Raw genomic sequence first — 25,764 nt, 5'->3', positions numbered from 1 at the left:
ATTATTTATTTATTATTTACTATACCCTGACCACAGGCCAAATAAGTTCTTTTCTCCCCAAGTTGCTTTGGTCATGGTGCTTCATCAAGCAGTGATAAGCCTGGCTAAGATGCGATCATCCTCGTTCAAACCTTCGCACAGTGCTTGTTCTCAATCCTACTTTCTTCCTGATTCCTGACACAGCGCAGGGCACTGAATAAAAGTTTGTCCATCGTTTGTTCTAAATCTGCATTGTGTAGGAGGACAAACAGAATGAGGCCTGCTTCATTGCTTCTTTCTACTCAGTCTTTATAGACGTAATATAATGATCATGGCCCTTCAACTAAACTGAGCATATTCTAATATATATACATATATATCTTGTTTATATATTTTATATATATAATAAAGCACCCACCCACGGAGACAGTGGGGCTTATCTATTGGGAGCTCACCAAGGCCAGCTGGACTGTGACTGAAAAAGCATGGGATAAAACCGGACTCTTTGAATATGGCGGACAATGAGGGCTGCTGAGAAGTCAAGGACAATGGCACTGGGTTTTGATCCTACTTCATGTTCTGGCTTTGTGGGAGCCTAGCCAGTTTGGATGTTCACCTTCCTAGACCAGGATGGAGTGGGGAGGACTTTGGACTTTCCACAGGGCAGGGAACCCTGACTGCTCTTTGGACTGGAGAGGGAGGGGGAGAGGAGTGGGGGGAGGGGGAATGGAGTGGGAGGGAAATGGAAGGCTGGGAGGAGGCGGAATTTTTTTTCAATAAAAAAATATAAAAGGAAAAAAGATAAATATGTATTACATATATTTATATATATTATTTATAAAATTTAGGAAGTTTATACAAGTATAAAGAAGAAATCAACTACAAGCCCACAATTCAAGGATGGAATATCATAGTTAATATAATATTTACTCTCTCTTTCCCCTCCAATGGGGAGAAACCGAAAAAATGACCCCCACTCAATCATGCTCTCATCTTAGGCTTCTTGGCCTTCAAAACTATGAGAAGGAAATATATTTTTAATCTTCTATCCTGTAGTATATTACACTGTAATTCAAGCAATAGACAAGAAATAGTTCTATTATTGAAGATGGACTGTGTTATTTCACTATGGCATGAAATGTCTGAAATTTTAGTGACATTCAGTATAAAACATTTCTCAATGATATTACATGTCATTGAGAAGTCTTCTTGACATGGTTACTCCAGAACCTGGGTTGATGGTTGCCACTATATCTGGGAAAGAGTACTAGAAAAATGCAGAACGGCTATCACATGCTCGGCTGTTTTCTTCAATGTTAAATGTTCACAGCTCACTTGCCAGAACTAGTCACAAGGCCACACTTAATCTCTAGAGACCAAAAAGTGACCTCCCCAAAGGAGGAAGCAAGAGCAAAAACTAGTGATAATCAGTTGGTCCTTCTGGTCCTTAGATATTGAGGTTATTGTGCTTTTTCCCACATGCAAAATAAATGTAAAATGTCTTCTGAGGAAAATAACCCCAGAAGTTTTATGCTATTAGAACATCAAGCTTGCTGGGTAACATAGCTCAGTGATAGAGGGCTTTCCTAGCACGTGAAAGGCCCTAGATTCAAATCCTCAGAACAACAAAAACAAAACAAACAAACCATACAGGGCAGTGGAGTATCGAGCTCAACATCCAGGGGCTCACGGGAGGGATTTTATGCCTCTTGTTGACCTGGAGACATAGGAACTGAGCAGCAGAGAATCCTTCCCTTGAACCTAGTATGCAGATGTCTGTGGGAACATGATAACCACAATAGCCACTCCCATTCAGAAAGAGGAAGAATGGGAAAGAGACACCGATCATAGTCTATGGCTGTTTTGCAACCTTGCACAGCCGTTGCAAGGAGCCCCCTTGGGGGAAGGGATGGCTTTTGATTAGGTCCCAGTTCCAATCTATAGCATCTTCCTCCTCCAGTTCATGGCTTGGGCAGTTCTTACTTATACCGTCCTGAAGGGTTCTTTCATGCTCTCACCTGTCATCTTGAGTAAGTACTGGAGTTTAAGCAGCAACTTTCTCAAACTACTTTCTGTAGACAGAGGAAGAGGCCCTGGCTCATTTCAAGACTATCCACGGTTTCCTATAAATGTGCCCGATAGGTATTTTGGCCTCAGTCTCAGAACTTCAGTCAGCTATTTCTACAGTTGATCCGAGTAAGCTCTATGTGTACCAGCCATTGTCGTTTTTTGCTTATTTCTTTCTTGTTTCTTCCAGCCTATAGACTAGCAATACATGTGCTATTGTGTACTACTGAAAAGTTTCACTGAAATACTACTTTAGTCTAGAATGTGATCCTGTCCTCAAGTCTACATTCTAACCAGCCCTTGTTGCGCTCTCTCTCTCTCTCTCTCTCTCTCTCTCTCTCTCTCTCCTCACTCTCTCTCCCCTCCAGTCTCTTCTCACTATCTCCTTTCATTTTTGCTTATTTTTAATAACTAAAAGTGAAAATCACTTGTTTCTTCTAGTTGTTCATATTTCCACATTTTTGACTCCCTATAATAAACTTTGTTTTTCAAATATTCTATTTTTAACTATGTGTATGTACCTGTATCTGTGTGTGGGAACGTATGCATGAGGGCCGGCGACAATGAAGAACAGAAGACACAAGATCACTGAAGTTACAGGCAGTTGCTTACAAGCTGCCCAAACTTGGATGCTGGGACCTGAACTCCCTTCTCCAAGAGCAGCACACACCCTTAACTTCTGAGGCATCTCTTGGGCTTCCTTGCATTTTTATTTGCAAAGTGGACAATTATTTTTATATTGAATGTTTTCTGTACTGTTTTAGGTAATCACTATTTCCAGCACAGAGAACTGAGCCTCCAGATCCAGCCTCCTCCACTACAGCTACAAGTTTATGGGTTACATTATCTGCTCCCAAGATGTGCCATGTTCCCATAATAGTCTTTCCCAACCTTTTGCTTCTGCGACTATGAGTCACCATCTTCATGACTTCTATCACTTCCGTTTCTGTGTACTAACTGGTCCTTAAGACAGAGTCATTTATTCCCTGGTTTTGGTCCAGCCACTTCTTCAAACTGGAAATTGGTTCTGTATTCATCAAGATTGTCTCAGTGCTGTTCCAGGAATCAAGTCCAAGTCTCATTGGTTTAAACCAAAGAATTATTTCATTCGTATTACATATTCATCATAGGATGGGACAAACTCTGTGGTTATGTTCCTTCAGGACCCCTGGCTGCCTATGTAGTCACTGCCCTGAATGTTGTCTATTGCCACAGCAGAAGGGAAAACTGGGTGCTAAACAGTCTTGAACCAGCCAGCCTAAAGTTGGCCTTTTTTGCGTGTACTCATAGTAATAGTCCAAAATTAGCTACATGACATTACTCAACTACAAAGAATGCAGGAAGAGGAGTTGTCTCTTGCACCCAGAATGGTATTGACATACAAAAGGAAGCATTTATTGAATACCATAAAGATCTTCCAAAATAGATAAGTAAAAAAAAATAATGAAAGTCTTTAGAATAATCATTGTGAATTGGAAAAAGAGGGGGGCTCTATGACTGAAGTAAGTAGTTTTAGAAATCTCACTTCAAGGTAACATCTGCAAGCAAATCCCAATGATTGAAAAGAGGCGGTAAGAATTAGACAGGAAACAACACACATGAATGCCACGGGCTGGAGTGTGCCTGGCTTTTTCTGAAAATGACAGAAGGCGAGATCCATGGAAACTCAAGCAGCAATGGTGGTGGGGAGGGGGCTGTCATGGGATTGAACTATCCAGGGGAGATCACAGAAGGCCCTGATCTGAGGGGCAGAGCACATAAGACGTACAGTAGGAAGCTGCTCAGCACTTACAACAAGGAATGCTTTCCTTGGGCTTAAAACGGTGACTCTGAATGAAAACGAATGGCCTGCAACAGGGTGAAAGCAAAACTGAGATCTGCTATAGCGAACTCTTTTGCATACAGCGATAACAGCTTGGGCAAAAGTTGGGGTCAGTACTGAAATCTACAAGAAGTCAACCAATTTCAAAGTATTTTTGGGGGCTTCACAGGTTGGGGTAGGGGAAAGTTGGGACTAGCCAGAGCTATCGTGACTTTCATGTTTCTGGTTTTAGTGACCAGGTAATCGGTAGGATTTATAGAACAGGAAGACTAGAGAGTTATTGAAGTTCAGAACCTATGTCACAAGATCTATTTTAAACATGCCAAGCTTGGGACAATCGAGTGAAACGCTGAATGTAAAAGTAGACCACACAGAAGTCTCGTGCCGAACCAAGAGCTGCCCTGATCTGTAACTTAGAGATCTCTCAGGAAAGTTTCTGAGGAATCAAAATTGCTTCATCATTTTTTTTAACCAAAGTTGTTTTTGGTCATATAGATTCATATTCTCAGCCATCAGAGTTAGAATGAACAAGACTGTAAGCAGCTGTTAACAATTCACAAGTTTTCTTTATGATGAGAAGTCTTTTCTCAATTGTTACTAAACGATAGCAAATGCACACGTACTCACCAAACAGCAGTGTTTTGCTGTGAATTTTGAAGCAAAGTGGGTTAAATAACTTGGAGAGGACACAAAATCTATCAGAGTGCATCATGTACTTAAAATCCTATGGCTATCCTTCTACTCTGGGCTTTCAACCTCTGGACTTTGTAGAACAGAAGTAAACTAGTTTGGTTTAATTATTTACTGGATAATAATATTCTATATGCATAATAGTTTCAGTAAGATTTTTTTTTCTCAGTGTTCCTGGGTATATACACATGTTTGACTCATTAAGATTATAAAATAGTAACCACTAGGTGATTGTATTGTAAGATATTTCAGTCCAATCCTAAGAATACAACTAACTTCAGGGGAAAAAAAATGGTTCCGTAGTTACAAATCAATTAAAAAAATAAGTGGTTTTTAAACCACACACATTTTTAACACGAATTATACTGAACATGTTGGTTAGATGTCACTTGTTAGCTAGGAAATCACACACTGAGTTTTAATCCCCACACGGAACACAATGCTTAGTACCAATGCGCTAAATTCACATTGTTGTGATGGCAGGACGCCTCAAACAGTAGAGATCCATGCAACGAAGTCTGATGGTGACCTAAGGTCAGTCCTCAGGACCCACACACTAGGAGGGATGAACTCTTTCCACACCTTGTCCTCTGACTCCCACGTGGCTACAGTAGCACACCCACGCCCACATACATAGATCTGTACTTTACGCACCGAAGTATACAATTTAAAAAGAAACAAACTGGCATCGTCGTCTCAACTGTGTGTTGAAGATTTCCTTCTGGGCAAAACTTGCTTTATTCTTTCATTTCTAATTTCCTTCTGGTGGGTGGTGGGTTCTCGAGTCCCAAACAGTACTGCATAGTTGAGGAAAGGAAGGAGAAAAGCCAGGAGTGGTCATGGGAATGCAGGAGAGAAAGGAGGATAGAGCCCTACCCAAACAAAGATTTCTAAGAATAGAAATCCAGTATGAGGCCTCAAGGGGAAGCACAGCAGGTCCTACATGCATGCACACACAGCACACACACACACACACACAGGAAACACTAAGTGGCCTCGGTAGGCTCAAAATGAAAAGAAGTGTTGGAGAGATGACTCAGAGGCTAAGAGCACTTACTGCCCTTGCAGAGGACCCAGGTTTGGTTTCCACAAGGTCTAGATGCAGGCTCACACTGTGGCTTTAGTTCCCTGAGATCTGATACCTCTCCTTGTCTCCTCAGACACCTGCCCACATGTAGTGCACATAAGTACATACATTGAGGCAAAACATTCATACACATAAATAAAAATAAAGTGTTTGTTTGTTTGGGGGGTGGGGTTATTTGGGGGTTTGTTTTTGTATTTTTAGGAGAGGAAACATAAAATTGGGAGGAAAAGTGGTGGTGGGGATGGAGAGAGAAAGGACAGAATCTGGGGTAGATTTGATCAAAACACATTGTGCGTATAGATGAGATTCTCAAAAAATTTTTTGAGAGTGGGTTGTTCTGTTTGTTTTGCTTTGTTAATGATTTAAAGTGGGAGAGAGACGGAGACGACCTAAAGTAAACACTTCTTGGCGTTATTAGAAAGTGAGCCCTCTAAAACTAACATTTTCCCTTCTGTAGTGGACTGGGAGCATCCTAATCTCACCCATAACTTCATAACTCTCCCAGGTTTGCTCCCTTACTTTCGGAACTTCCAGGATCTCTGTCACTCAGCCTCCAGGCCCCGCCCACTGGACCACGCCCCTCCCCTTCTCCGCGTTGGCAAGCCGGGACACTGAGCCTGCGCACAAGTGGCCCTCGGAGGTAGGCAGCCGGGGCGGGGTCCGGAGCGGGGCGTTCCGGAGAGAGGAAGAGGAAGAGGAAGTTGGAGGCGGGTCCTAGCGGGGCGTGAACCGGAAGTGCAAACGTCCTGCTTCTCCCCCAGCCAGGCGGAACCTGTTCGGCTGGGCCCAGCGGCTGCAAAAGAACTTTCTCCCGCCCCAACGGTCGTCGCGGCCCACAGCCTCGCCCACGCGGCGGCCCGAGGCGCGTCGTTTCCTCGTGTCCCCTTGTTGGGCGTACCCGCCACTTGTGCCCGGCCTGCCGGCCCAGCCCGCTGCAGTGATGTGCGACAAGGAGTTCATGTGGGCCCTGAAGAACGGAGACTTGGACGAGGTGAAGGACTATGTGGCCAAGGTGAGCGGGGATGCGCGGAGGTGGCGGGGCCGGGAAGCCCGGAGCGCGCGCCGGCAGCCAGACAGGCGGGGGAGACGCTGCCGTTCGGTGCCAGGTAACCGCCGCGTCGCTACGGCGGCCCGTGGCCTTGCTGGCCCCCTCGGGTACCTGGCGCCTTGGTAGCCTCTCTCGATCATTAAGAGACCCGTTACTGCAATCTTTCCTTTGAATGAGACAGTTCTCCATCTTGGACTTGCGGGTTACTAAGATGTAACCTTAGCAGTTAGAATCCGGAACGATTTCTTGAACGTAGAGCCTGGTGGGGATAGAAAGAAGCCGGAGACGTTCGTTAACCGTGAAATGAAGTGCTCAAAATAGCCAGAGTTGAATTTCTGAAACTTGGTGTCACTTCACTGTGAAGTCCTAACTTTGGGTGTGGCCTTTTTCCTCCCCTCCAATACACAGTGTGTGTGTGTGTGTGTGTGTGTGTGTGTGTGTGTGTTTATTCTCTTCAAGTGATAAGGTTGTCATTTGGCATCTGTAGTGGTTAAGAAATCTGAGGAGTTTTTCAAAGGCATTTTAACTTTGGGTACACCATTGATTTCATCTGGAGCCCGTGTGCTTGTAGTTAATGGTACTGCGGTCTACTCATGCTGTATTTGCGGGTAAGAAAATATGATTAAGAAAGCCAAATTCAGAGCGAAACCCAAATTAATAGAAACAAGTTCACTTTGTGAGGGACTTGAAAAGTTCTAAGCTAACCTGCCTTTGGATCTTAAAAACTGAACCTTTTTTTAATATTAAGGAGAACTTAGTAGTTTTTAAAATGATTTTCTGGAAGTATAAGTTTATGACAGCTTTGAGCGTCTTGGTCGTCTTCCAAAAATGTGAGCCTGTGGTCAGGATTTCAATTCTTCAAAGGTGTGAGCCGTGGCATCCTGCTTCTTGGGACTGTGGTAGAAAAGCAAGCAGAAGCGGGTTTATTGGGTGGGTAGGTGGGTGTTGTTTGTGTTTTGGTTTCAAAACACAAACATGATTATACAAGGCTGATAGTCTTTTCTCCCCTTAATGTCATTACAGTTTAGGCTTTTCCCATGTATTTGATCTGCTTAGTTGGTATAGTGGATGTTTAAGACAGGCTGCCTTCTGAACCGCCTTAGCAGTAGACTGAAACCTGAATCGCCACCTCTTTCAATGCTGGGTGAAAGAAAACATAGCCAGTAGTGGATCACCACACTGCTCTCTCTAAATGAGTTGGTTCTTCCTGGCCTGCTCAAACTTAAGTGATTTGAAATACAAAATATTAATAAGACTAACTGAACTTGGTTACAAAATAACATGCTTGAAATTGTTTCTATCCTCTCCATGTTAACTTCCTGACCAAACCATTCAGCCCAGGTGGAAACTGGGGAATTCTCCTGAAGAGCTGAGGGTTGTCACTTTCCAGTCTCAGCGCCACTTCAGGTTCGCTGCTGCAGTTCTCCAGCCCACACTGTCTTCTTGACTTAGTTTGCCCAACCCCATCCTGGTCATCTTAGATAGATAGCTGAAGGGATCTGCATTTATTTAAGCATGTTATTTTTCTCAGTGACCTTCCTTCTCTAACTTGATGGTGGATTCTGCATCTTAGCCTCTGCTTTACTTGCAGCTCCCCTGTCTTTTGGTTTACTGGACCATTGTGATGTGTTGAGGGCCTGTTTTCCTCGTCTGTCTGGAGGCTCTGCTCCAGACCCTGATGTGTATTTCTTGCAGTAGATTTGTCCATGTGCACTTACATCCCTGTTCAGCCAAGTCAGCTTCACAAGTCAGCCTCCAAGCTAACTTCGTATTTGTCCTCCTAGCCTCAGTATCACCACTTCCAGAAAAAAAAAAAAAATTCAACTTGAAAGAGGACTCAGCTTCTTAATGTTGTTTCATTTGCAGGTCACTGTGACGTTGCTTTGTGTTTGTCCTGCATTAGGCCATGAGCCTCTGGACAGTAGATGCTATGTTCTTTTTCATCTTCGCATCTCCAGTGTAACCCTAAGGAGTTTCACACATTAAAAGTTTATCTTCCTAGTAGGAAATTCTTCCTTAGCTATGGCTCTAATAAACTTCACTAGCTATGTGGTAGTGGTTACCATCACTGGGTAGTTTATGTTGGTAGTGGTTACCATCACTGGGTAGTTTATGTTGCACAGTGCTAGAAAGCTCTCAGAGTTTTTGCTCATTTTTTAATGTATTTTTTACCCCTTCCTTCCTTCCTTCCTTCCTTCCTTTCTTCTGAGACAGGGTTTCTCTGGATCTTTGGAGCCTATCCTGGAACTAGCTCTTATAGACCAGGTTGGCCTTGAACTCACAGAGAGCCTCCTGCTCCTGCTTCCCAAGTGCTGGGATTAAAGGTGTGTGCCACCACTGCCTGGCCTACCATCCTGTTTCTATATTCCCATTTTAAGAATGGGAAAAGTAAGTTTTGGAGAAGTTCTTCTGACAAGGTTGCAGACTAACCCAACTTTGGATTTAAACCAAAAGCTGTCTATATCTAAAGAATATACTTTTTTCAAAGCTGTGTCTGTCTGCTTTGAAGTAGTTGTGGTTGGTTTTTTTTTCCATTTTCTTAGCTTACTAAGGCTTAGAGTCAACCCATTAAGAAAATAAGAGGCTTCGTAGAAGAACTTAGTCCTGACTGCATGAAGACAGAGAGCGCTTTTTTATTACACGCAACAGTTTAGAAATAATTAGCATAAAGACAAGTATCTGGTAAATTTAAATTCTCATCAGACTGTCTCGTACAGTATTTGTCTGTAAGATGATTATTTGGTAGCTTGTGGAACATTTTTTTATAATCATAAACTTACTATGTTTGTAGTTGTGATCATCCAGCAAAAGGTAATGGTGTATGTTAGCTTTAGTAAGAAATGGATAACTAAGTTACTGAAATGTCTATTCGTAATTGCTTAAACACTTTGAAAAAAGAATGTGTTCTTAACATTTTCTATATTTGAACTTTGTGGTGTAGTATGTAGATATTACAACCCATGAGTGTAGTTTTAGACATTTAGAGGTAAAAATAAGTAATTCGCCCAAGATCTTGAAGTTCTTGAGCGGGTAGTAGGAGTGAGATTTGAACTCACTTTCACAGGCTCTGAAGAGCTTTCAGAATTCCTTGATTAACCACTTCATATATTCTTGGCCTTCACTTCTAAACAATCTCAGATGACTAAGGAGATGTGTTGCTGCTGTGTATATAAAAATTAAAGATTGGGCAGGATGATAATGGTCCCTTGAGGCTATTTAGAGATAGACTCTACCATAGCCTTTGAGGATCCAAGGTTCCTTCAGTGGAGTGCTAGTGAGTAGCCTGTAGATTCTCCAACAACTCTAATATGTACACTCTCTGGTTGATGTGTACTTCAGTTTCTCTGGCTGTGAAACACTATACATTTGGTCTCTAACTTCCTTTCTCTGTGGTTTCTCTCCAACCCCCATTCTAATTACATCTGCCTTTGACACTCTAATAGGCTTGGCGAGCAACAGGAGCTCACCATGTGAAGGATTGGATCTCTTGAGTCAAAAGAGATATATCAAATCTAATCTTTTGAAATTGCAAGATTTACTGGAATCTTTTTCCACTTTTCTAAAAAGAGAGAAAGAGGCCAATTTTAAAGTGGTCTAGAGTCTGTCACCTTCCATTTATTGCTTTATGTCAACGTGTTTACTTTTTAAAACATTTTTAAACTAGCAGGGTATTTTTCTTACATTTTATCACTTGCCTGTGAAAAAGCTTTCATCAGCTTTTGGGAAATAAAGGTGCTATCAGTGAAATTTAATGCAGTTTAAATATTTATCTTTCTGTTATACTTTGTCTTTTTTCTCAGATGAAATATCAACAGAATCTTTCAAAAATACAGAAAACAAAAATTAGGCCATAATCCTACTATCCTAGTAATCTTAAGAAGTAAAATGAGGTGCTTAGGGAGATGGCCCAGCAGATAAAGTACTTCTTGTCCAAGCCTGAGGACTGGGGTTGAACTCTTCGGCCCCCAGGATGCAGAAAGAGGATCTCTAGAAAAGCTGGCTAGCTAGATGAGCTGAATCAGCAAATTCTGGGTTTAAGACCCTGCTTTAGTGAATAGGTGGACAATGATCAAGGAAGACACCATCAACTCCTGGCCTTCACACACACACACGGGGATGGGGGCGTCAAAGTCAGATTACTTCAGACACAGATTTGAAAATGCAGCAGTTGGGACAAAAAGTTGAAGACCTCTCATCCCAGCCTCTGAGCTGTGAGCAAAGTTAAGCATTCTAAAGTGGTGTGTATAGTTAATCCCAGAAAAACTTTGGAAATTCACTTACTCGTCCATTTTCTCCACTTAAAAGTTCTTTAAACACTCTGCACTTGCTCTTAGTTCCTTAATTTATCTAAACATGCTATATTTTGAAATTAGTTACTCTGAAATGGTGTGTGATATAATGAATTATTTATGATAAGCCTTTTATTTCTAGTTTATTTTTGCATTAAACAATATTAGGGTGATCGTGTTTGTATTTTAACAACTTTTGAGAATAGATCCACATTTTGAGTCTCAAAAGTTTGATGTCTTTAGGTGCACATGGACAGTGCACTGTGAACAGCCCTAAATATCACTAAACTTTTTGATTTCTCCATTGGATAGGTAAAAAATGGTATGTTGCTTTAACTTGTGTTTCGATAAAGGGTGAACATTTTAGGACATTATTAGCCATTTGTATTCTTTCCCAACTTGTTTTTCTTTTCCTCTCAAATGACTGTAGCCTGTGTCAAGTTGACATAAAACTAGCCAGCACGCATCATAATTTTCAATGCTTAATTAGCTGTTGTTAATATTTGTATGTTTATAAGCAAAGCCACTTAAAAGACACCTAATTGACTTGAACATCAACAGATGAATGGATTAAGGAAATGTGTATTTTCTTTCTTTCTTTTTTTTTTTTGGTTTTTCGAGACAGGGTTTCTCTGTAGCTTTTGGTTCCTGTCCTGGAACTAGCTCTTGTAGACCAGGCTGGCCTCGAACTCCCAGAGATCCGCCTGCCTCTGCCTCCCAAGTGCTGGGATTAAAGGCGTGCGCCACTACCACCGGCGGAAATGTGTGTTTTCACAATAAAATTTATACACGTGTAAAGAAAGTAAAATTATAACATTTGCAGAGAAGTGGATGGAACTGTAAGTTATTATATTAAGTAAGCAAATCTTAGAAAGACAAGTACTATTTTCTCTCATATGTAAACCATTTAAAAGTGTGTGTAGGCCCTGAAACCAGAAGGGAGATCTTGCGAAGAAAGGAATCTGAAGGGAATGGAGGCAAAGATAGGGTAATAGGATCCATATGACGTGAATGCAAAGGGAGGAAACTGAGTAAAGGAAGAGAACCTGTGATGGGATGCAGGGAAAAAGGATCAGTTAGAACAGAGTATATCGAGACATGTGTGAACATCCATGATTTAGATTATTACTTTGTATGCTAAGTTTTAAAATTGTTTTAGAATAAGAACAACAAAAAATAACATCTAGTCCAACACTTACGTAAGGAATACTTGTATGTTAAAAGCCTTAACTAGGACCTTGCTACTAGAATTGGGACTTCAGTTCAGTTTTTCTAAATCTAAAATGAACATACTTTTTCACAATCAACTACTGTGTTTTCAAATGGAGTACTTTATACTAGCTATTCCTTCTGTGGGAATATTGGGGGTTTTGTCCTGCTCCATCTGCTTGGTAAATTTCTGCTTTTGTCTGTCAGGTTTTTAACATGCTAGAATGAACTATCTAAAGTATCCAACTTAGTATTAGGAGAAGTGGCTTAATTAATTCACGGCTCTGCAAGTTCAGGAGCATGGAGCTGACGCTGCCTCAGTTCTGGTGAGGTTCCTGTTGGCAGTGTCACATCATAGTGATGGCAAGATTCAGAGGTGGGAGTGTGGGAACCAGCCACAGGGCAGTGAAGCTAGGCTAGGGAGCTGAGAGCTCAGATTTAGGCTTTGATAGTTGGCCTCTCCAATAACTACCTAAATCCCTTCCCAGGGGCAGCATAGATAATAAAGTAGCAACCACACACACACCCAAAATTTCACCAGCTTTCACACCACCATCCTGAGAACCAAGCTTTCAGCGCATGAACCCTTAGGGAACAAACTACTTCCAGATCCTGTCACTGTGTACATTCGAGTTTTGGTTCATGTCTTTTGTAAAACAAAAGTCCCGGCTTGGGCAGTTAGACCAGAATTGCATCTCAGCATCTCTTACAGAACTTTCTTGCTGAGTTTGTGCTGTAGAGTTTTTTTGAACTTTAGGGAGCCAGAGTTAACTGACAAATTCTGACTTTGCAGAATAAATCCTAGTAGACAGAGAAAGGAGAGTGGGAAGTAGGAGAGAAAAATGAGAATTCAAATTTCGCCTTAATGGCTGCTTTAAAAAAATAAAAAAGAAAACCCAAAAGGTGCATTTATAGATGTCGAGTAGTTAGTACTATAGTATATAGCATATAGTTTGCGTGTGCGTGTTTAAATAGTGCTTCTGAGAACTAGGCAACTCTCTTTCCCCAGAAGCATTCAGCTAATCTTGTGAGATACCATGGCTAGTGGAGCATTTGTCTCATGAGGGGAGACTTGCAAGCAACTGAAGCCCCTTTCTGATTTGGTGGAGTTAGTTCCCTGCAGTACAATATGACTCTTGATGGAATGTGAAGCCTGGCCCACACCACAACAAAATCCAAGAAATAAATTGCTTTCTCCTGCCCACACAGGAAATGGCGCAAAACCCAAATATGACTAATTAGATGCTTCTGACTAGAGCTGAATATAAAAGCTTAAGCACAGTGAAGGGCAGTAAAGGATGTAGTGCACAAGATGACACTCGGTTTAGAAAAACCACAGTAGTGCATCTCTTGTCCATGCTCTTCTTATGGCCGATTTTAATTTTTATTTCTTGACTGAAAGCCTTATTTCTTATGCATTTCTTCAATCTGCTCAGCAATTCTGAGAATTACATTGGTGCCTTGTTAGTGTGTTATACTTGTTAGTCAATCCAAATGGGCTTCTATTGCTCATTTTTAGTTGCCAACTCTTCCTGGGTTTTTTGTCTTTTTAAAAGACAGAAATCATCTTTATTTAAAAGAAAACAAAGAAATTATCTTTGTATTCCTGATTATTGTCACAATTATCTTACCATACAGTTTAGTTAAATTTTAATTGAATTGGATTGATATTTGAAGAAGCTAGCCATTCCTTGTTTTCAAAGTTGGTTTGCCATACATACCTCTAGTTGGTGTAAGTGATATTCTTTTTTTCTTCTTAGAAATAGCCCTTTGTCTTCAAACTCTTGGTTGTTGTAAACTTGGTGAACTTTATGCAGTTCCCCATGATTTTAGTGACAATAGTTGTTTACATATCTTGCCAGTTTTGACTTTTGTTTTGTGACCATCATTTTGGAATTGCAGTTAAATGTTTTCAAAATTTGATGCTTTATGAAAAGTAAGAATCATCAATAGGTTTTTCTTACTAGAAACCTAAAAGAACTTGTTTATGCCTTAGCCTTCTCATCTGAAACAGGATCATGATGCTGCCAACTCGTATTTTACACAGTTTTTAAAGAGACAGCAAATGTGTCTAAAAAGAGCAACATCTCCACTGCATGTTGCAGCTGTGCAATAATATTTGCTATTTATGTTGTCTGTGTAGATTGTTTACTAAGTGAAGGCTTAGAGAGAAGGCTAAGGCAAGAAGCTGGCAAACTTGGCTTTGTTTTTATAAATGACCAGTTAGTACATATTTTAGATCTTGTCAGCCATATGGTCTCTATCTCTGCTGTTGTGCAGAAGCAGGCATAGATAGTATGTAAACAACTGAAGAGTTGAATGTGCTATTTGTGTTCCAGTAAAACTTTATTTACCAAAAATAGGCAACAGGCTTGATTTGACCCATTAGCCATAGATTATTCATCTTTACATAAGACTGAAATTGAAAAAAATGAATTCATCCAGTAGACTAAATTTTCTTCTTTATCAAGATTTTGACATCTAAAATAAGTAAGATATATGATAAAATAGAAATTTTATTTTGAGGGTGTTTCTGAAAATCCACTTCAGAAATCCTTATGGTTTAAAGATATTGAACTGTAATGAAAACCAAAGCATGGAAAGCCGTATGTGAGACATTAAACTAAAATTCTCTAAACAAAAAAGTAGAGTCTCCAGTGAATTTGAAACTTGGGCAAGAGATGTGGGATCAGTCTATAAATTAAGCATTAGAAATCTTTATTCACAAATGTGCAAACAAATTAACCTAAGTTCTTAAACTGAAGGAATTTCTAGAGAATCTTTTCAGCTGTCAAAGTGTTCAGCAAAATATTCTAGAATTCTCTCCCCTGCTCTGGTACAAGTCCCATGACCTGGTTTGAGTTCTATTCCAGCAGTGAAAGAGAAGGCTGGTTAGCACAGTTTTCACTGGTTCATTCATAATTCAGCAAGTACCAGTTGAGCACCTACAGTATTAGATAAGCGTGAACACAGCAAAAGTTAATGCTTCTAAGGATATGTGTTCAGTGGGGGTTCATTTGAGCGTCCAAGAAAACAGCAAATACAATGATTGTGTGGGTTCTAAAGTTGTTTTTCTTAAATACATATATGGGTAAAACTCAGTAGCTTTACATTTTATTAGTAAAATACAACTCTAAAAAAATAGATGCTATAAGATTTTTGATAAATTTATATTTGCTTCCAATAGAAAGAAAAATCAACACTAAAATATCAGGTTTAAATCAGAATTCTATTAATGAGAAAAGAATGTCCTTTGAGTACTGTGTTGTATGTATATAGTCAACACAGAAATATATACATATCGATACATGTGTCATTTAACTAGGCAGGGAAATCTGCGAAGTGAGAACTGAGTAACTTTCCTTAGCTCACAGCTAAGTCACAGGAGGACAGGATTTCAGCTCTGATCTGAGTCATTCCAAAAGAACATTCCTGTTCCTTTCCCATCATTATGCTTTGAATGTGTCAGGACTACCAGTGATTGGGGGGGGGGGGGGGATAAAACCTTCCTCCACACTGCTTCCTTCTCTTGTCACAGGTTTATTTACAAATATAACCTTTATATCTGTAATCCGTTGAATAAAATAGCAGATACTTTCCAGACTGCAATTGTTTTCAGAAGGAATTCCAATTATGGGTCACTGAGTTTGTATCTTGTAAATGAAGCTACATTTTTGTCTTTTTTTTTTCAAACTGAGATAAAATCTTAGTATTTTGCATGTGTTTCTTAATTTGCTAAGCATTTCTTCATATTATATACACACCTTAGCTACTAAATTTTTAGTTTTATACCACAAATAAAACTTTTCTTTAAAACAACTTAACTATTCTAGTTGCAAAATATATGTTTGACTAACGACTTTCAGACCTTAGGAGAAAAATTAAGGGTCATTTAGCAAACAAACTACCTGTATAAAATTTAAGGATTTTCTGTAATTTGAATCACTTAACTGGTTATTTTGAACAACAACAACAAAAAAAAATGCTAAGTTGAAGTAAATGCTTGAGTAGGGGAATACCATTAGGGGCTAACTTCATAGGTTCTTCTTCAAACCCTTTTTATTATAGGTCAGAAAGGTAGATAGCTAAAACTGTGTTGCTTTAAAATACTTGACAGCAGTTAAGCATTGCATTTCTTTAGGCTTAAAATTTTTTGTAGCACATTGTATTTTTCACTTCATTAGTACTGGTATATAAATAAGAAAAGTCTATCGTATACACATATACGGATACATACACACGAATCCAGAAGTACTTGCTCACCAAATTTTGTAACCTTTATTCTTAAATGTGTGGGTTTTTTTTTTTTTAATTCTGTGAATAGTAACATTTTTTTCTGTCTTTCCTGTAAGATCATTTGTAGAAGATCTACAGCCATCACTGCCCACTACGGAAGTGTTCCTTAAGTAGTCTGTCAGTGAACTACCTCTCAAGTAGGAAGCTGTCTGAGATGAGTGCCCTGTTCAGCTGTAGAAAGTGATCACTGTGGCCTTGATTTTAACTAGTAATAAGTAGTTTAAGAGGCTACATTATTATATATTAATTGAGCATGTGCCTATTAAATATAGTTGTGGGAATTACTGTTCATTACTTTCAATGAACTTTATGTTACTAAATTATATTAATAACATTGAAGATTTATAGCTTATTTATATACTAATTAACTTTTTAGAAGGCAGGGGAAAGGTCGGAGATATATATCATACCTTTTTACTTTCTGTTGTCAGTTTTTCAGTATTAGAAAGTTCCAGATAAAGCATCAAAGCTTTTCTCACCTTTTGACTGCATTGCCTTCACAGGTAGATTTGAACCCACTGCTCTGCTGTAATTTGTAATTCTGGAACTGCTCTACACTCTTAATGTCACGGGTACAGTGATGTATTTCTCTGCAAAATGACATCCTGAGGTGAAAGTTTTAACTAGTGAGGTGGGTGGGGTGAGAAAATAGGGTACATGTGGGAGAAGAAAGGAAGTGGGGGCCAGAATAGTCATCTCAGAAGGGTCTTACTATTTTAAAAATTCTAAAGAGACAGGGAATACTTAATGCTGACTGAACATTGGCTCAGCTGTAGAATTTAATACATTTGCTGTTTGCTTTCTACTCAGCCAGGTGTCTGGTGTTGATTTACATGCTGTCCTACAAAATTGTCACACATAGCCTGCTTTTTAGTAACTTTGGAGGACATTAGTCTCTTGTGACAGTACAATATGAACTCATGCCGTAGATCTTGGTTTCACAAACTGCTTATTTAGAAAACAAAGAAAGAGAAATACTTGTTTCTTTTCATTTAAAGAAAGTTATCAGCAGGAGTCAGGTGGCCATTTAATATCAAACTTTTTTATGTCTTTATTTCTGTTGTTCACGTGAACCTAACCTAGTGTAGTTTAAGATCCATAGAAAAGATCTGGAGTTAAAGGGGAAATCTGTGCCTCTAAATCTATATGCCATACAGGATCTGAGTGGTGGTCGTAAACAAACCGTACAGTGTTCCATTTGTATTATGTAGTTTTTACACATACGCATGCACGCTCGCGCGCACACACACTCCACAGATTTGTATGCATGTTTCTATTCCATGTTAAGACCAGCTAAGAAAAAATAGACAAAGATTGAAGAAGACTGGGAGAATAAACGTGGTAAATGTTGCTGTTTTTTACTCATGGCTGCTGTGCCTTAGATGCAGAGAACTGTGGTGCATGCTTCTTGTCAGTGCTGTTTTCATCAGTTTTCTTGCTGTTGTCCACATAAAGACACATGACTAACTTAAGCATGTTTAAGTACAAAATTATTATCTCTGCTTTTTGTTTTGCATTCTCCTTTATCATTTGTTAATATTCTTACTTTTGTGGTGAAACATGCCTAGAATATGCGCAGTCATAAGCAGAGTCACAGTAAATTCTGGTTGAGGTCTGAAAGTAATACCAGTCGTGGTGATGGAAGTAAAGTTGCAGTCTCTGGCCCTATCTGTGGGCCTTCAGAATCTAACAAGAAGAGATGCACATACCTGAAAGTTAATTCACAGTAAAAGGGAAGCTGCCAGGGAGGGAAGTTTTTGATCATTCTCTTGGTTGAATTCCTATAATTTTGCTGTTCTTAGGACACAAAACTTAATGGCACTCATATTTGCTTTCCCCAAAAGGCAGCTAATTCTTTTATTCAGTCAGGACTTCCTGTTTCATTTCAAGCAAGTAAAAACTGTCTAATTTAAACACTAATTATTTGTTGAGTTAAATCAAGTTAGGTAGTAGGTCTTTTTCTGGTACCAGGTTTTATCTATTTTAATCTTTGTCTACTTTTATAAGTACAATTCATAATAACAGTGCATTTTAAACAACATTTTTACTTTGAAAATATTTTTTTCTATTTTATTTGGTGTTGTGTTATATCTGTTTTGTTGAACCTGTTTATGTCAGATATTAAGTATACTTGTAGCACTTTGTCTTTTTGAGAACTGTTTTTAGAGCCATGTGTGCATAAAAGTCTTTCCTGGTCTAGGAGGTGAGAAAGCAGAGAAGTTGTAGACTAACATAATAACATAATATCTGAGGACCTTTACCTGGGAGAGAGAAAAGGGAGCTATTGACAATTTGGATGCAGCCACCAACTGCGTATTGCTACCCATATGCTAGGTAGCAACAGTTACCTGAAGCCTAATGCTTCTGCACAGAGCTCTTTTTGCATGGTTAAATACCCATCTCTTCACAGAAAATAGGAAGTAAGCAGATAATGAGAGTTTTAAGATTTAAATAACCAGGGGAGGGTTCCTAACATCTCAGAGGGTGTGATTCTTAAAGCAAGCTTTTGGTAATGTCTTCATCTTCCTTAGAAGACTAATGCCAACCTCAGAATTAGTTGATAAATCTTCCCATCCCTTCTGTTTTCTGAAATGTGTAGAACAGGTCCAAAGACTTCCGAAAGTATTTGTAAGTTTCCTTGTGAGGTATCTGTAGAGTCTGGTGCTGGCATTTAATATGCTTTACCCTTCTCTTCTGTTCATGTTTCAGAATAGCTTAGCAGCTGCATTGATCTTCCCGAGTCACCTTTTTATTGCTCTCCATGGTATCCTGTTTTCAGTTTACTTGATTTTTTTCTCTGACCTTCTATTCTTTTGTCCATTTTGCTTTGCTTTAAGTTACTTTTTCTAATTTTATTTTGGTGAATGTAGAAAAGACATTATCTTAAAGCCTTTCACTTGTCTAGTACATTTAATGCTGTAACTTCTCAGTGCTGCTTTGCAGAGAGAATCCTGTATTTTTGGTCATTCACAGTCTTTGCAGTGTTGTCACTTGTCAGCTAAAATAAGAATTGTAATGCAAGTGTGAAGGGATAAAGAAGAAAGTGTAACATGACTGTTTCATACGTATTTTGCAGCCTTGTATTAAGAATCCAACATGATTTAAAGCATTGTCATTGTAACAAAAGTAACCTCCTCTGTACTTATTAAGGGTATTTCAGTATAATGGTCCATACAGATAATACTGATATGAAAAGAAAATAATAATAATGGGAAGAAAACTTAACTTTATTGTAGTGTTCCCGAAATAATTATACGGAAACTGTATTCATTTAAACACTGCTTGGCCCATTAGTTTCAGCCTCTTATTGGCTAGCTCTTATATATTGATCTAACCCATTTCTAATAATCTGTGTAGCCCACGAGGTGGCTTACCAGGGAAGATCTTAACCTGCATCTGTCTGGAGTGGGAGAATCATGGCGACTCCCTGATTCAGCTTCTTTCTCCCAGCATTCTGTTCTGTTTACTCCGCTTACCTAATTTTTGCCCTATTAAAGGGCCAAGGCAGTTTTTTTATTTAACCAATGAAATCAACACAAAACAGAAGACTCCCACATCACTTTATCAGTGATCTCATCAATACCCCTTGTCGACTTGTGTTTCATTTGACTAGAATGTAAGATGGTACAGCAAATCACCTTTATTATTTAAATTTGTTTCTAAACTATATAATGTTAAGCCATATGTTCATATTTCAACCATTCTGCAGAAACTTGCTTTAACTCGGCTTTGGATAGTCTTTTAGTTCATGTATAAATTAATATCAGGACTATTTAGTGGACTTCTTGCTCAGCATACTAGGTTCTGTCTTCAGTTCCACATAAAACCAGGTATGTGTATGCCTATGGCCCCTTCATTCAGACCTCCAGTCTGAGCTACATGAGACCCTGACTCATTCATTAATGGATAGGACGGATGGATAGATGGGTTAGACCAACACCAATGCTCCATAAAAATGATAGTTAACTTTTATTAAACATTTTGCTCTGTATTAAGCATTATACCACATACTCTTCATTTATCCCCACAGTTGAACTTCAGCCATTGTGGAGCGTACAGACATTTTCACTCTAGCTTACTGTTAAGGATTTAAGGTTTAGGAAGTGAGTAGTCTCTGGTCCTGGAACTACATGGAATAGTTGGAACACTGTCCATTCTCCTCCAGGGGTCTTAAGATACCATGTGCCTGTCTTTATCTGTATATATTTTAAGTCGCTGTTGGAACAGCGATGTTACCATCAGGTGTCACATGTTCCATTCAAAAACAGCTCATATGTACATGGTGGTTCTGTAACAAAACACCAGTGAGTGGCAGCTGTCAGAGGTTTTTAAGTACTCTTTATTTTTAAAAATCTATTCTATAATGTGTGCACAACAGCAAAATCATCCAACTACAAAACAACTCAGAAAATCAGGGAATGTCCTCACAGTAAACTATGTTTGGCTGAATTGGCTTAAATAAACAGCCTGTTGGAAGTCACTGCTTTCAATTGCCATAGTAATCTTAACTTACAGAAAGATTGTTTTATCATCCATTAACTCGGAAAAGGAAATTAATTTCTGGTGAAACTCGCTCTTCTAAAGAAACAATGTATGTGCTCTATATGTTTGGGGTTAAGTGCTTTGCTTGGCTCATCCAGCTTAATCTCCACAATAGTTCTGTGAAAGCCAAGTACTTCACTCTCTCTCCATCTTAAATTATGAAAGCACATATACACAGAACATAAATAACTTGCCTAGTGTCTAGTGGTGATGAAGTGTGTATTCCTAACCCTTACATCATACTGTAGGAAGAGGTAAAGAAGAAAAATATGATTTCTGTTCCTGGAATTTGCATCCCATTGAGAAAGAAAGAATATACATGTGAAATGTGGCAAAATACTATACAAATGATTGCTGTGGTTTTGAGGGAGGGAACGCTTACCATATCTGTAAAAATGATGTGGATAAGAGAAATCTTGAATTTGCATGGACTTAGGGAATCTATTATACTTGCATTAATGAGAAGGAAGGAAAGCACTGATCTCAGTGAAAAGGATGGGAAATTGAGGCACTTGAAAGCACGGCTGGTAATAGCTATGGAATGTTAAGGCTTTGACATCTTTATCCAGGGTTTGGTGAATTGACTAATCTAAGCTAAGTGAATAGTATTGTTATTGAGAAAATAAACTTTTAGGCATTTTGCTACTCTGTAAAATCTGAACTCTCCTTTAAAATGAAGCAAATTGGAATTAGAAGTATCATGGCACTGTAGAAAGAAAAACTATTCTTTTTTAGCTTTACATTTGATGTATAAAAAGACCCTTATCCAAGGGTAGTTTGAAGATTAGAAATTATGTATATAGCACAGTACCAAAAATACAGAAGTTGGTCACTAGAAAAGATAATGTCTTAACACTGCATCCCTGTTATCAAGATTAAGTCATGATCTTCTGGCAACCATGCGATGATGAGTTACTGTTTTTGGTCATAGAACACTAAGATTTTCAAATTAGGTCATCTCCACACACTAAGTGGTAAGTTGCATTCATTAGAAACCATGCCTGCTTTTGTTCACCTTTGTCTTCCTAATGCCTGGCGGTGTGCTTGCTTTACTGCACCACTTTAGTAAATACCGAAAGAATTAAATGATTATAAGTTTAATTTCTGATAATCATATAGTCATGGAAAATACAAAATCTTAGTACTTTAACTTAGCAGTCTTCTGTGGTTGCATATCGACAGTATGCTGACTGAACTCATTTGAGGTAATGAAACACAGTGATACATCTCATTGCGTTTAGCATTATTACTTAAATTGTTTTCAGCTTGCCTAATCATGAGTTGAGTACCATATGTTATTATGCAGACTGTGACTTCTTTACATTTTCATTTTACTTTGCCAAAAATAGAATTTTCGTAAAACTCAAGTTTTTATAGAAACTTTTTTTAAAAAAAAAATCAGATGCCTTGTTTTGTTTCCCTCTTCAGTCTCTTATCCATATAAATGTTGTTTTTATTTGGCTGCTCTGACAAGGGAGAAGATGTTAACCGGACACTAGAAGGTGGAAGGAAGCCTCTTCATTACGCAGCAGATTGTGGACAGCTGGAAATCCTGGAATTTCTGCTGCTGAAAGGAGCAGATATTAATGTATGTATTACACATACATTAGTACTTAATGGTATATGTATAATAGATGTCATTCTAGAAAAGTCTGTCATGTTTCAAGGAATTCTTTGCTGTAGGTTTATGAGTTACTTTAAATAATACAGTCTACACAAACCATTCATTTTTTGTTCATGAACTGTTTATCGTCTCCCCCACTTGGCTATTGCTTTTCAAGTTCTAAAGCTTGGCGAGTTACCACTGTAGGGTAGTAGATGCTCTCTGTCATGTAATGGAGCGTAGGACCTGGAAGTGGTAGGCTACACTAGCCTAGACCATGAGATAAATGTGACAAAGTCATTAGGCTAGAGTTGTAATTTCAGGATTTTAGGAAATCGTTTAGATAATAATAATAGTGAAAGAGGTAACTTTTTAATATGTCAGTTGACCCAACTTGGCTGTCTAGTCTTGTCTCCTTATTGGTATTTTTACCTCTCCTTCCCTTTTGAACCACACTGGTGTTTCTACAATAGTGGAGAAGCTAAGTGTGGAGAAACTAGTCACATAAGGGGCAGATAAAAGATTCGAGTTTAGGTCAGATTTCCTCTCCATGCTGATTGCCAAGAGAAGACACTATGTGTGTACTTTTGCTTCTTGGTAACTTTTAAAATGACTGGAAACTTGTAATTTTCACAGAAGGAAAAATGGTATTAATTTTGAGAATTCACTTAAGAATTCCCTAATTAGATAAAGAAAGAAGATTTAAAAAGAAGAAAAGTACATAAAATTATCTCTTTGATGTCTATAGGCTCCAGATAAACATCATATTACCCCTCTTCTGTCTGCTGTCTATGAGGGTCATGTTTCCTGTGTGAAATTGCTTCTGTCAAAGGTAAGGTCAATGTTCATTTTATCGCTTATTTTAACTAAACTGAGTGTGACTGCAGAAACAGAAATCTTACTAGACCTGGATGGAGGTGGGTGGTCCCTGGACTTCCCACAGGGCAGGGAACCCTGATTGCTCTTTGGGCTGACAAGGGAGGGGGACTTGATTGGGGGAGGGGGAGGGAAATGGGAGGCGGTGGTGGGGAAGAGACAGAAATCTTTAATAAATAAATAAATAAAAATAAAAAAGAAATTGAGATCTAGAACAGTGTTGGTTATAATTGCTGGCTACAGACTGTTTGCTTCCAGTTTGTGCTTGGCCTAGTTTCCTTCTTAAAAAAATCTTGTTAAGTAAAAGAAGTCAGCTAAAGCAAGCAAGCATTAATGGCATAAAAATGTTATCATGAATGAGTAAATTTGCATCTTGGTACAGGGTGATAGAGCACACTTTAACAGAGGTTAGGAATTTTACACTTTATTATTGTAGTCTATACTGAGGAAGATCAGAAGTGCTTAAGAGCTCTCTAGTTTGTTGATATCATTGAGGCATTGATGAGTCTGGGAGTTTTCTGATGTTCCTGTCTTTGTTAATACACAATAAGAGTACAGGATCCAGCCTTGGGAATAGCTAATTACTAACAACCATTCTAGCTGTGTTGTATTCTATAAGGGAAGAAATCTCTATAGAGTAAGTCACCACGTTTGCATTTTATGACCATACACTGACTCATTTCCACTTGGGATCTTAGATTACAGCCTGCTAAAAGAAAGCAGTAAGGAAAAAGAAAAAGAAATTAAAATTAGTAAGTGTGTATATATAAAGATTTGTCAAGTCCTGATGCAAAATATTTATGTAATCCGTAGAGAATAGTTTTTATTGTAACTAAGACTGAAGGTGGGCTTTGCACATGCTGCTTAGGTTTCAATATAATAGAACTGGGGAAGATAAACACTTGTCTTAACACTTACTCACTATCTCCTTAGAGCTCTACAGTGCATCCTTAACACTGGTGTTGAGTTCTACTCTTTGATCCATATCAAAAAATAACTAGGTAAATGTGTGGTTAAGAGCATTGCCTGCTCTTCCAAAGGTCGTGAGTTCAATTCCCGGCAACCACATGGTGGCTCACAACCATCTGTAATGACGTCTGGTTCCCTCTTCTGGCCTGCAGACATACAGACAGAATATTGTATACATAATAAATAAATAAATATTTTTTTTAAAATGCCTTTGGAATTAATCAGAGCAGTTTGTGAGGCCTGGAACGTACCTATATCTATAGATAGAAAGAGATGCAGACTTACGTTTAATTGCTGAGCTGATAAATTAGAAAAATGCAGAGATCCACAGATATTATCAGGCTTCTATTTCAAGACTGAGATCTAACCACATGTGCTTGCTTCCCAGTTTTTTTTTGGGGGGGGGAGGTTATTTGTTGGTTTGGGGGTTTGTTTGTTTATTATTATGTGTGTGGAGGGGGTGTTTCTCCCAACTGACAAAAAGACTTTTTTATTTAATGAGCCAATGCCTTATAGTGGATCATACAAAGGGGATTCATTAAACATTAGATAAGAAATGGTAGTGAACCCTTAAAACAGAAAGCAAAGAAAGTAGATTCAAAGAAAACATTTTGAACTGTATTCTAGATGGGATTTTTACCAAAGGAAAGAGCTGATCCAAGGCTGCTCCACGCCTAGAGGTACAAAATGTTCACTAAGACCAGAGAATTGGTAAAGTGAGTGTGTAGTTTGGAATTATAATTAGCTCAGTTGAATGAAGTTCTCCTTTTTGCCCTAAAAAGTCCTTACCAGGAAATTCTTTGGACTGTAAGCACTGAATATCAATGCTATAAAAATATAGGCCAATCTCATAATCTCAGCACTTGGGTAGTAGAGGCAGGCTAAAGAGTTCAGGACCAGCCTGAGCTACATGAGACCCTAACAAGCATACCATGGATTAGGGCTAGGGTGCCAGTGTTCTGTGCCTTTGCAAACCATGTGGTCTTAGTCATAATTTTGTGATAACAGCTCCATATATTCCATCGAGTAGGAAGTAAAATATCATTTACAAAAACAAGTATTTAGACTTTAGTTTGCCGTCCAGCCCCCACTGTAGCTCACAAGTACTTTGGATTTTATAGTAAGCATCATTCCAAAGCCTTAACTTTAGTGGCAAGGTGGTTCTTCCAAACTTGAATGTGCATGAGCTTGGACTTGTTAACACTTAACTGTTGGAAACAAATGTAGCCAAACAAGAGTTCACAAAACACTGATCTAGGTCTCCATGGTTCATTGCTAAACTCTTGT

At 38.8% G+C, this 25,764-nt stretch overlaps 1 protein-coding gene across 1 annotated transcript in view; it reads left to right on the top strand.

Moving 5' to 3' along the window:
• The first annotated feature begins 6,337 nt into the window (after positions 1-6,337).
• Positions 6,338-25,764, top strand: part of Mtpn (myotrophin) — a 33,818-nt gene continuing 14,391 nt past the window's right edge. Inside the window, exons 1-3 of the mRNA XM_041675577.1 lie at positions 6,338-6,657; positions 22,504-22,617; positions 23,381-23,464. Coding sequence (XP_041531511.1) covers positions 6,586-6,657; positions 22,504-22,617; positions 23,381-23,464 — 270 coding nt within the window. The 5' untranslated portion in view covers positions 6,338-6,585. The remainder of the gene's footprint in view (positions 6,658-22,503; positions 22,618-23,380; positions 23,465-25,764) is intronic.

Source organism: Microtus oregoni, unplaced genomic scaffold (assembly GCF_018167655.1).
Source record: "Microtus oregoni isolate MIOR12 unplaced genomic scaffold, Mior012 000026F_ref0000081, whole genome shotgun sequence".
Classification (NCBI taxonomy): domain Eukaryota; kingdom Metazoa; phylum Chordata; class Mammalia; order Rodentia; family Cricetidae; genus Microtus; species Microtus oregoni.
Note: the sequence above shows the minus strand (reverse complement) of the source record. Positions and strands in the feature narration are given on the sequence as shown.